The sequence below is a fragment of the Antrostomus carolinensis genome, unplaced genomic scaffold, assembly GCF_000700745.2.
Source record: "Antrostomus carolinensis isolate BGI_N321 unplaced genomic scaffold, ASM70074v2 scaffold26107, whole genome shotgun sequence".
Taxonomy (NCBI): domain Eukaryota; kingdom Metazoa; phylum Chordata; class Aves; order Caprimulgiformes; family Caprimulgidae; genus Antrostomus; species Antrostomus carolinensis.
This window is the reverse complement of record NW_010329877.1, coordinates 1-11,710: the sequence shown is the minus strand read 5'-3', so window position 1 is coordinate 11,710 and position 11,710 is coordinate 1. Positions and strand designations below refer to the sequence as shown.

The following is an 11,710-nucleotide window of genomic DNA, read 5'->3' as shown; positions in this document are numbered from 1 at the left end:
ACACTGGTCAAGCTGACTTATGAAAAACACTTGTTAGTTCCCAAAGACACTTTATAGTAGTTTGTATCTTATGGTTCTGCTCATATATAATAAAAAGTACTGGAAGAGCTTCCATATGAACAGAGAGCAAGAAAGCACCACCAACAGACTTCAGGTACTGGATGATGAAGAGGAAAGAAAAGTAGTCTAAAATTTTTACCACCAGAGCTGTGAGCACATACCTGATATTCAAGCCAGTGCTTTGATCCAGTTTTTCCCAGCTTTTTAATTTTCCCAGAAGTTTCTAAAGGAGAGATCAAAAGAATAGTTAGAGACACAGACAATGTTGTAACAGCTCATTTTCCACACAGTTTTCCCAAAATTCTCCATTCAAACTCAGTGTCTTTCCTTTTCCTCTTGTGGATTTTATTATCTTTTTATCTAGCAATTTTGGGTTGTCATTCTCCAACTCTCACAAACCTTTTTCCTGTCACCACAGTTCTAGGACACACAAAATCCATGTTACCCTTCAGCACTACAGATTATATAGGCAGCTTGGATGAGGCTTTGAGCAACCTGGTCTAGTGGAAGGTGTCCCTGCTGATGGCAGGGGGGTTGGAACTGGATGATTTTAAGGTCCCTTCCAACCCAAACCATTCTATGATTATCTAACCCTGTGAGATACCATCACTGTACTAGACCTTGGTAGGTTAGACTCTTGGCAGCAGAGAACAAAAGTTGTACCCTCAACACCAGTCCTGTAGCAGCTGAAGTGCCCGTTTCTCCTCTTCCAGTTCCTCCTATAGCTCTTTATTTTTCATCAATATCAGATATTACTATCTGAACCTGATCAGACACCAGTCTAGTTCTGCAGATCAACAAGTTTACACATTTAGGTTAATCTCCTGACAGCTCATTGTATGCTTGACACAGGGTGGGATGGAAGCAAGACAATTTTATTCTGGCCATGTTAACATTGGCAGTAATCCAAGTATGTATCAAGGTTCTTACCACACGCCTATTCGGCAACACCATGCCTGGGCAGAGCTTAACACCAAAAAAAAAACCATTTGCAGCAGAAGAAAGGTAAAAGAGAATCAGCAAGGCCAAAAAAGACACTATGATTAAACAGTTCTTTACAGAAAATCTCCAGCTGAACAGCAGATATCCTTTTGCTTTTTCCACCTTCATTGCTATAGCTCCTCTCATGCTGACATTTAAGTTTGGGAACACCTGGTTTGAACGTTAATTAAACCAGGTATTGCATCTCAACTAACAACACAGGAATAGCCTAAAAGACAGGACAGGCAACAAAGGAAACCCCTACTCTGCTCATTCACCAAATATTTCTGGCTCCTCACCTCATTTTCCAATTCAACAGTCACTAGCTGTGCTTGGACTTTCTCATAGCGTTCCAGTTTTCTTTGAAGACCTTCTACCTCCTCTTTAAGCAATCCGTTGTTTTCTTTCATTTCCCTATGGTAAAGAAAGAAACAAGGATTAAAGAGCCACGCAACTCAATTCACTCTCACAAACTTCCAGACACACATGGAATTACAAGAGAATCAAATGACATTGAACAGACATTATGACATTGAACTGACTCATTTCTGTAACCTTCCCTGCAAAGCCACTGAGCAAAAAAACCTGCAGCTTTATTGATTTTTTTCTACTCTCAGTGCCGTCCTAATTGTGTCCAAACAACCTGAAGTTTTGTACCTGCTCTGCTGATTGGCAAAACAGCACAAAGGGTACCAAAAGACTCCCAACTCTGACCTTCAGTCAGGCTGGATGCAGGGCTGGAACACAGCAAGTGGTAGACACTTGGGCCTTCCGAGTACTCCGTGATGACTGAGTAAGCACCAAGACTGCTTCTTTTTACTTTAACAGAGGTGTGCAAGGGTGAGATAAAACAGTTTCAAAAGAAATATGAACTCTAATCTGTTGATATCATGCTTCTGTGTACAAAAAGCAAGCATGAGAAAAGATTCCAAGATAAACAATTTAAAATGATAATGAAACACCAACAAGAACAAAAGCCAAGTAAAATTATTTAATTTTAGAATAAGAAAAAGCTGGCAAGACCACTCATGTAATTTAGGCGCTTTTTAAAAAAAAAAAAAAAAAAAAAAAGATGCACCAAAAGATGGAAATTAAGTTTACTCTCAAAAAAAAAAAAAAAAATCTTTACGGAAAGTTATTTCATACTACATAGGAATTTAATTTTTCAAATTGTCAGTTCAGAAATCCAGAAAGTCTGCTCTTCTGAGGGCTAGATCAGAGTGCTTTAGAAATTTAAACAAAAGACTTTCCAAACATCATGCTGGAACAACAAGCCTTTAAAACAGTGGTAACAATAACTAAGCAAAAGTAGTTATTACAGAAATGTTCAGCTGTCTCTTTCCTCTACAGGGATTTCTTTCCCAAACCTATACAGAGTTCATCACTATCTTTAAACATTGAATTTTGTTCTAACAAATAGGTATCACCATCCAGAATGATCAATACACAACCTGGAAGATTACCCAGATCTTGTCAAATCCTCTCATCTAGTAACCATCACAACACTGCTCAATTCATATGCAGTATTTATATGAAATATTTAAACTTCCTTCTAAAGTTTCCCATACTGAAGCCCAACAGAGGGATTTGAAAGTGCATATAGTGCAAGTGTAGCAGGTACAGAAGAGCACGAGATAACCCTCTCAACAACTGAATCCTCCTTTCACCTGAAGTAAGCATTTTCCTCCCTGAGTTGGCGCAATTCCCTCTCCATTTTTGGGAAACGGGCCAGTTCTGCCTTCATGTTCTTGACAATTAGAGCATCATGTTCCTGCTGGGACAACTTCTGTTCAAGATCCTGGAAAACACGGGATGACAAGAGGACAGCAATGCTTAACTTGGAACTCATAACAGCTACTTCTCCATTGTAATTTTTAAACTCGATTCAATGACTGGAATGAAGCTGGAAGGGAACTCACTAGGTCACCTGGTCCAATCCATTGTTCAAAGTAGGGATGACTCTCATTCCACTTATAACACCTGGGTTGGCCTCTTCTCTACACCTGTTTACCTTAAGTTCATAACAAAAAAGATCTCTGCTAATCATTAAAAGGACCTTCTTCTATTGACTAAACCAAATCTGTGATTTTCTTGTCCTCTATCCCTCTATCAATGAAGTGCAGAAAGGGGCACTTGGATGGCCTGCAAGTATTAGGAATGAAAAGAAACACAAATGTGCATTTTAGCATTATGGTAAACGTTGCTTTTTTTTTTCCCCCCTCAAAAAAAAAATGTATTTAGAGCTGTATTGCAGCCTGATATGTTGTTTCCTGACCCTTCCTTTCAATGGAGGAAGTGCCTTCCAGCAATCACAGAACTGGCAATGAGGCTGGCTTCCAGCGTAGCTTTACTTACAGCAACCACAGGCAACGCCACAATCAGCACCTGCTCAAACCAAAGTAACTCTCCACATTTACCTCTCCCAGGAAGATAAAACAAATGAAAAGAGATACACTGCCACCAACCCACATGTTAATTTGAAAGGACATAAAGCACCTCTATAATCACATTTAAGTCAGTGTGGTTTTGAAAGCTTTGCAAGCAAATGCACTTTCTAAAAGAGCTAAGTCCAACTCCAGAAGAAGGATTTTCTGGGAAACAGAAAAGTAACTGTAGCTGGTAGGTTCATCCTCCACCATCTGAAAAAAGACTGCTCCAGAAGCAATGTTTTGCAGAGCAATCTTGTTCTCCAGCACAAGATCAAATAGAGCATTCTCCTGAGGGCTGCATAAGGATATAAATGACCTCTCTGTACAGAAAGCATGGGTGGATTTTTTTTCCAATCAATTGATACAACAAAGGTGAAGACTGTCCTGTTAGGGATAATTGTAGGTAGCCTGGTGCATCCAATTGAATTTAGCTAACTTCAAGCTCTTGCTGGCCACCTGATCAGATTCTTATATGACAAACTAACCTTTTATTTCTGCAATAGTAATTTTTTTTTTTAAAAAAAAAAAACAGTTCTGTTCTTCCATGGAAAAAAAATTAAAACTAAAGCTTTATATAGGCCACAGAGTTTCTCACCTTAATCTTCTGTTCATATTCTGCAAGGAGGGACTGGCTTGCTTGCAATGTCTGGATTTGCTGACTAGCCTCTTGCCATTTCCTATTAGGAAAATGAGACACAAGAGGCATTTAGCACCCAGAAATCACACACCAAAAACAATCTACATGCAGAAACATCTCTGACAAACATTTTCAACACCACTAAACAGGTATATGGTACTGTTATAGAAGATGTCTCTCAGACAGACTCACACTCATACCATCTCCCTATAATTTAGAGACAAAAATACTCATTTTAATTAAAAGATGCACCTTGAGAAATCTACAAAAATGAAGCCACCTTAACCAACAAATATACACTCACTGTAAATAAGCAGCACCTTTGACATTGAAGAGCTGAACTTAGTAAGCAAGGAAAAACACACTCATATCTTTCAACTACCCCTCAGCTATGATTTAAGGCTTGGTATTTTTGTTCTGTTCAGTCTATAAAGTTCAGATTAGCCTTTACCACCCACATACCTTCTGTTAACTCTCCACCATGAACATGAGACATCACTGATATTTTTAAGCTCAAGTAGTTTTTTTTTCCTCAAGGTACAATTAAATTGCACCTCAGAGCTAGTTTCAAACAACGGTTATAACCTGCACATCCAGATCAAAGAACCCCTTTGAAGAACAGAAATCAAATGCTGCTGAAAGTTTTCTAAGTGACGACAGCTGCAGAAGACTGAAGTTTTGTTTGCCTTTTTCTCCCTACAGTCATTCATCCCCTGCTTACTTATGTTGAACATCCAGCTGTTCCATCAGCTCCTGCTTCTGAGAGTCTTGACTTGTCATCTGCATCTCTTGATTCATTATATTCCATTGCAGCTCTGATATTTTCCCTTTTAATACAGTGATTGTCTGAATTAATGGAAAGAAAGAATAAACACACAAGGCTATGAGTCTTCAAGCCGGACATTGCCGATGGCGATAGATAGAAATCATATCCGACTAAAAAGTACAACCACTGAATCTAGCAACAAACCCAAACTCTTGCAAACCTTCAGACCTGCTAATTCACCTCAAAAACAAAGGCAAGAGAAAATAATTTAGTTGCTTTCATCTGTCACCCAAATTGTCATTTCCATTACCTATTAAGTGGGTGACCTCAAAACAGCACGAAAAATATCAAGCTTCAAAGCTAGATATTTCTGCAATAGTAATGTGTGTGTGTGTGTGTGTGTGTGTGTGTGTATATATATATATATATTAAAAAAGTAAAAAAATGAGCCCACAACCATTTCAAATATATTTTGTCTGGGTTTCAAAACTGAAAACATCTGGGTTGCCTCAACCAAATACCTAAAGTATCGTGCTTTCCGAAAAGTAGAAGCCAGTGGTTTTTAACTTTGTTCTAAATAACTTAACTCTAAATAAAAACTCACAGGCTTGTTTCAAGTAGCCAGTGCTCAGCTCCCTTTAACAGAGGAGAGAAAAAACTCAAAACAATACATACGTGGGGTCCTTTCTAGACAGAGACATGTAGAGTTCTCACCTTGATACTGATGGATATGGAAATAGAAAGAACTCAGAACTAGCACTGCTGCACACATTTCACCCGTGGGTTTAGTTTCTCTCATGTGCTATTCACTGTCTACCTGTTTTTAAGCACTGATAACTGGCAGGTTAAATCTGTTTTATCGTATAGATACATTTCCAGTGACACCCAGGCAGGAGGAAGGCTTAAGGACTTAGTGGTTGTTGATCCACAACTGGTGCAGGAAACCAAATGAAAGAGAAAAGTTGTAAATGATCTAGCTGAATTTAACTATAATGAAATCTGAGAAGGTTGAGAAGATCTCTGCAACCAGAAGAACTGAACTTGTTGTCCAAGCCTTCATTCTACAGTGGAACACACAGACATTTAAGACACTTTTGGAAGACACACCTTATACATAACTTTGGCCTCATCCACTCTACAGTTCCCCTTACTTCCCTGAACACCCTCTCATCTTATCTCCTCCACCATTTCCCCTTTCTTTACTCAATGCCATGTAACCTGAGTTCTAAACCTAGATGCTATATGTTGCCTTGCACTTTTTTTCCCCTCCTTCTCCATATCAACATGTCTAAGAAATCTCTTCTCATTGTTAATTAACACAGCAACATCTTCAGACCCGCTTGCTTCTTGTGTCTGGTCTTGGTTAGGTTCTGAACTTTGACAGCAAAGACACACATCACTAGGGTTTATAAATTTCCAGATGATGAACACAGTGATTCCAATTTTATGTCTTTTTTTTTAAATCAGAAAGGGCATTTTCAATTCACAAGAACTGCAAAGTCACTTGAAGCTATGAACGGATTAAAAATTTACTCTGTTCTTACTTCATTAGCTTCAGCTAATTTGCTCTCCTTCTCTTGCAGCTTCTTACTCATTGTCTCCATGCTCTTCTTATAGGATTTGTTCATCTCCATTTGTTCTTTCAGTTTATTTTCAGCTTCTGTTTCCCTTTCCTGGTACTGCTTTATGCGTGTGAGCAGCTCCTGGTTACGGTCAGCCTCTCGCTTGGAGGAAAAAAAAAAAAAGGCAAAAAGGCATAAAGAAGAAAGTAGGACAGAGGCAAAGCCGGTTTTGTTTCTCCTGTGTCCACTCCTCAGCACTGTGGTCACCCAGGCATCATCATGAAGCAACATTACTCAGACCACAGCTTTAACTTTTACATCAGCAAGGGCAAAAGTCTTACCAGCAGCAACTCAATGTCAAGGAACTACCCAGGACAATGTAGGACAATGGAGTTAGAAAATTAAAAGACAGTCATCTAAATCTCTTAGACTAAGACATGAATGAGAATGCAGACATGACCTCACAGACTCCACTGCTCACTCTCCAGCAGATCAAAGATGAAAACATCTGATGCTCCAATTTAAAGCTGACCCATGCATAGCAAATTGACTTTCAGAAACTCAGATCTCAATAGTTGGTTTAATAAGACAAACTTCCCTCTGCAACTTCTGGAAATTGTATGAGGCTATTTAATAGAAAACTGGTTTAAATGCACATTACATTGTTATCAATTAATAAAATAAATATTTTTGCACTGTGACAAACTTTCATACAACATTTCAGTTTATTCCTACCACAAATTGATTAACACCTACTGGAAAAAAATGGGTAGTAAATTGCTTTTTCAATCAAAGCAAATCGAGACATGGATTTACATAGTAAGCAAGGATTATGCAAAGCAATGTGAGGTTCCTAAAACCTTTATACACACGACTCAAAAAAACACAGAATCTGAGCAGGGTATTTAGCACAGGGCTGGATTAGTGCTGCTGCCTTTTTTTGTAACAGTATTTCAAGGGTTTCTGTGACTGACTCAGCTACATTCCAGTTTGAACTCTTCATGGTTTAATCCCACATCATCTGACTTCAGAGGAACAAGGAATTTAGTCACTGACTCGCTTTTTCACAACTACACACTAAATCTGTCACCCAGCACCCTTGTAAAATACAACAAAACGTGCTTATTATTTTTTAAAGATTTCTTTTTAAAGAATCAGCCATATACAAGACCTTTATTATCCAACAAAACACACAGATGTACTACTTATTTCAGTAACGTGGTTAAGCAAACATATAGGGGCATAAAACCAGAAATCAATAAAAGCTATTAGTCCCTGAGTGAGGCTCACTGTTTTATCAGTGCAAGCCCTCTGTGTGACAGTGCAGGGCTGGCACTGCTGTCATTCCAATTAATTACAGTCACACAAACTGAATGCTTGCAGTTGTGCCAGGAGAAGTTTAAATTCATCTGGGAGAAAAATGCTTAAATACTTCTGGGAGAAACAAAAAAAACAAATCCCTTTTGTTATTGCTACTCATGACAACTTCAGTGCTAAGCTAACAGAATCTAGTGATGAGATCATCAGTTTGCCAACCCAACAAGGCTCTGACGTTCACGTTCTCGTGCGCATGAGCAAGTTAGTGCAACACACTGCAAGGGAATCTGTAGAGCAAAACAGTCGGTGCTGGGAACTTGACACCCACAGCACCACCACATCTGCAGTAAATGCAAACGCAGTAATTGCATCCCAGAACAAGTCCAGAGGAGGCCACCAGGATGATCCGAGGGCTGGAGCACCTCTCCTATGAGGACAGGCTGAGAGAGTTGGGGCTGTTCAGCCTGGAAAAAGAGAAGGCTCCGGGGAGATCTTATAGCGGCCTCCCAGTACCTGAAGGGGCTACAAGAAAGCTGGGGAGGGACTTTTCATAAGGGCAGTTAATGACAGAACAAGGGGAAATGGGTTTAAACTGAAAGAGGGGAGGTTTAGATGAGATATTAGGAAGAAGTTCTTCACTGTGAGGGTGGTCAGACACTGGAACAGGTTGCCCAAGGAAGTTGTGGATGCCCCCTCCCTGGAAGTGTTCAAGGCCAGGCTGGATGAGGCTTTGAGCAACCTGGTCTAGTGGAAGGTGTCTCTGCTGCTGGCAGGGGGGTTGGAACTGGATGAGCTTTAAGGTCCCTTCCAACCCAAACCATTCTATGATTCTATGATTTACTACAGATTCGCCGCAGTCTTGCTCTGAAGACAGAGCGTCCACTAACAGCTGGAGAATACCAGGCTTGCTCCTGGACTGCAACTTTCAGTTTAGTTTCAGCCAAAAAAGTCAACTATAGACATTCTGAGACACTCTGCTGCAAACCAAAGCACAGCACCTGAGAACTCAGGAGCACAGCCCTGATCCAAACTAAAACACCAACACAGATGCACTGCGTATGCTCTGACTCAGGCTGATGATATCAAGGCAGCTGCAACTGTCGCACCTACCTCATAGTTTCTGGCGTTGGTATTAGCCGCCTTCTCTAGCTCGATGCGAGCTCGTTTGTGGCTAAGCTCCATCTGCATCTTTTCTCGTTCCACCTGCAGGAGCTGGGATTTGGAGTGGATCTGCCCAGCTTGTTCTTCCAACTGGCCAGTTCATGTGTGAAAAGGAACATTACACCATTAACAGCACTGAGATACCATCGCTATCTCCCACCCTGCGCTATTCAGACAGACTTGCATGCCATTTTACAAATTACAAAGGAACTATCATCATGTTTGTGGTACTTCTCACATCAGTTGCAGGTGTGGAAACCAAGAGTTGACCAACACACTCAGAAACCCACATCAAATCAAATCTGGTTAGAAATAAGTGAGTTTCAAGTTCTTCATTCAGAATTTCTCATTCAATCTCTAGAGGTACTCTGACAAAATTTACTTCTCTATCTAAAAAAAAGGTTAATTACAAACTCCCCCAGCCTCATAAAAGCAACAGCAGCTAACCAAGAAGCTGAGATCATGCTAGCCATGAAATTTAACTGCTGAGCAACATGGTTTTCTACAGGCTGCTACAACATTACACTTAATTTTTTTCATTCAAATTACCTTAGAGAATAGACAATATTAATAGAATACCTCACATCTGAGCAATGCACATTCAACACACAGCTAATGAAGTCTCTCTAACCACAGAGCCTCCTCTAACCATTTCTGTAACCAGAGATGTACCACAGACAGAAAATGCATAAATTTTTGTCAACATTCCAAATGCAAAGCAGATTTACATTAAAAAGAAAGCCAGCTTATTTTATACTGAAAATAGAAATTATATTATGATATAGAACAAATAATAAACAGCCTAATGAACAGTTCTTATGATCCAAGATGTCAATTTACTCCGTGCTTTATAAGTATAAGCCCTGTTGGGCTGATGCTTTCACAGACACTTTTCAGTATGGAGATTCAAAGCAGTTAAAATTGGATAAATCTGTAAACAATCCCAAACACGATGTTTACAATGAGAAAGGAGTAAGTAAAAAAAAAAACCCCACTATGTGGATACAAGCAGAAGGGGACAAGAAAGCACAACTGGTTAGTACATCACAGCCAGAGCACCACGTGAGTCTCCTGTAGTATCCAGGCAAAGAAACTTTAAGGAACAGTGTGAAAAAAGGTAACAAATGACTTACTAGAAAAATATTAACAGATATAAAGCTCCTTTGTTCAGCAATATGAAAACAACTTACAATTTAATTTCCTGAGCTGGTATACAGATATAATAAGCAGGGAAGAAAATCAAAAAGACCTTTCTTAAGTTTTTACAGAACAGAAATAAATATGCCTGACACATTAAAAAAAAGTTAAGTTTCTACAGTATTCACAAAAAAACAAGCTTCCACTATTGATCTTGCGTGAATATTAATTTCTGAAAGAATGGCAGATCTTAATGAAATCAATCCCGATTCCTGGAATCCAAAGGAGTCTACAACCACACAGAAGTGATACCGCAGGACCAAGCTGAGGACACCTCACCTGCACCCTCTGCTGGTACTGAATCTGTAAGGAGCTTTGAGAGGATCCCGGTGTAGCCAGCCCAGACACCCCCTCCATGCGCTGGGAAATAAAGTTGTTGAGGGATCTCAGGGTGGAGAAGACAGTGGTATTATTTTCCATGTCCTCCATGGCTCTGAAAATACATTAAAAGTCATCAGCAAAACATTCAGAGCAACCTACAGTAAACTGGCTGCTTTGCTAAAAAAGAGAAACATCATTGCCTTGAGGAGACGCTAAGTGCAAGGTCTGCCAGTGTGCAGGGTACAAAACCTGCTCATCACTGCTGGGATCAACCTGAACCACAGAACCCCATCCAGCCAAGGCTGCAGCTGTAGGTTTCTGAAATGAGAAACTGCTAGAAGAGAGCCTTGCTCTTCCCTGAGCTTCCTACCTGAAACAGTTTGCTTTTAGTTAAATACATTCTCCCCTGAATCTCAGCCCAAAATTGTACAAAAGAGAGCTGTCATAAATTATACAAAATTGACTTCTCCTTTCCTATATAACCAAGATAGATTCTGGGATACAAGTTAACATAGTAGGATATGAAGATCTACAGCACATAACACTAATGAACATCACCCGTTACTCTTCCTCCAAGCATTTGGGAAAGGGAGGGAGAACCAATTCCATACTGGCAGCAAACTCTACTTTCTACACAGCTTGATTCTGGTTTCCAAAAAGCACTTTGGAACCTAACTTCCAGCAACAAAGTTCTGAGATCACTTCTGTAAGTAAAACTGTGTCTCCTCGTTCACATAGAATCTTTTGCAATTCTTCCTTCAAATTTGGAGGGGTACAAACTAACAGGCCAAAGGCAAATCAAGCCTGGAGCTCCAAAAAGCCTACCAGGAGATTTCATGAAGCCTTAAGTGAGTCCCTCTGGTGACTGCAGGTCCCACAAAGCCCCAGAAGCACAGAAGAAGGTTCAGAACCAGGAAAGGCAACCCACAACATTCACAGAGTCCTACCAGAGACACAGACTCGGGGCTGACGTTCAGGCTTACGCGCTCTCAGGGTAACACAGCAGCTGTTCTTTGCACTTGTATCACGGCAGAGGAGACACGACAGAAGCACACTGCTAACAGACCAGCCAAAACCCAAATGAAAACGTTTATTCGGAGTAAGGACTTCAGGATCGCTGGCAAATAAATTCAAGAGAGACCACAGCCAACAGGTAACTGGGCTCCTGTTCTGAAAGCAGGCACAGCGCTGAGCACGAAGCAGACGCGTCCATCCCGCTGCACAGAACCCTTCGGCAGAGACTCACCAAGTGCCCGCCGCCCTCACAACCCCCCGCCCC

General features: G+C 40.3%; 1 protein-coding gene across 1 annotated transcript; it reads right to left on the bottom strand.

Annotated features, from left to right (window-relative positions):
* Positions 1–221: 221 nt before the first annotated feature.
* LOC104528676 (mitotic spindle assembly checkpoint protein MAD1-like) lies at positions 222–10,539 on the bottom strand (the record flags this gene model as incomplete). Its single annotated transcript, XM_010172749.1, has 8 exons — positions 10,390–10,539; positions 8,863–9,003; positions 6,418–6,597; positions 4,829–4,953; positions 4,066–4,147; positions 2,709–2,839; positions 1,341–1,455; positions 222–283 (listed from the first exon to the last, which is right to left on the bottom strand). Coding segments are annotated over exons 1-8 (986 nt in total), but the record flags the coding sequence as incomplete, so codon positions are not given.
* Positions 10,540–11,710: the final 1,171 nt, after the last annotated feature.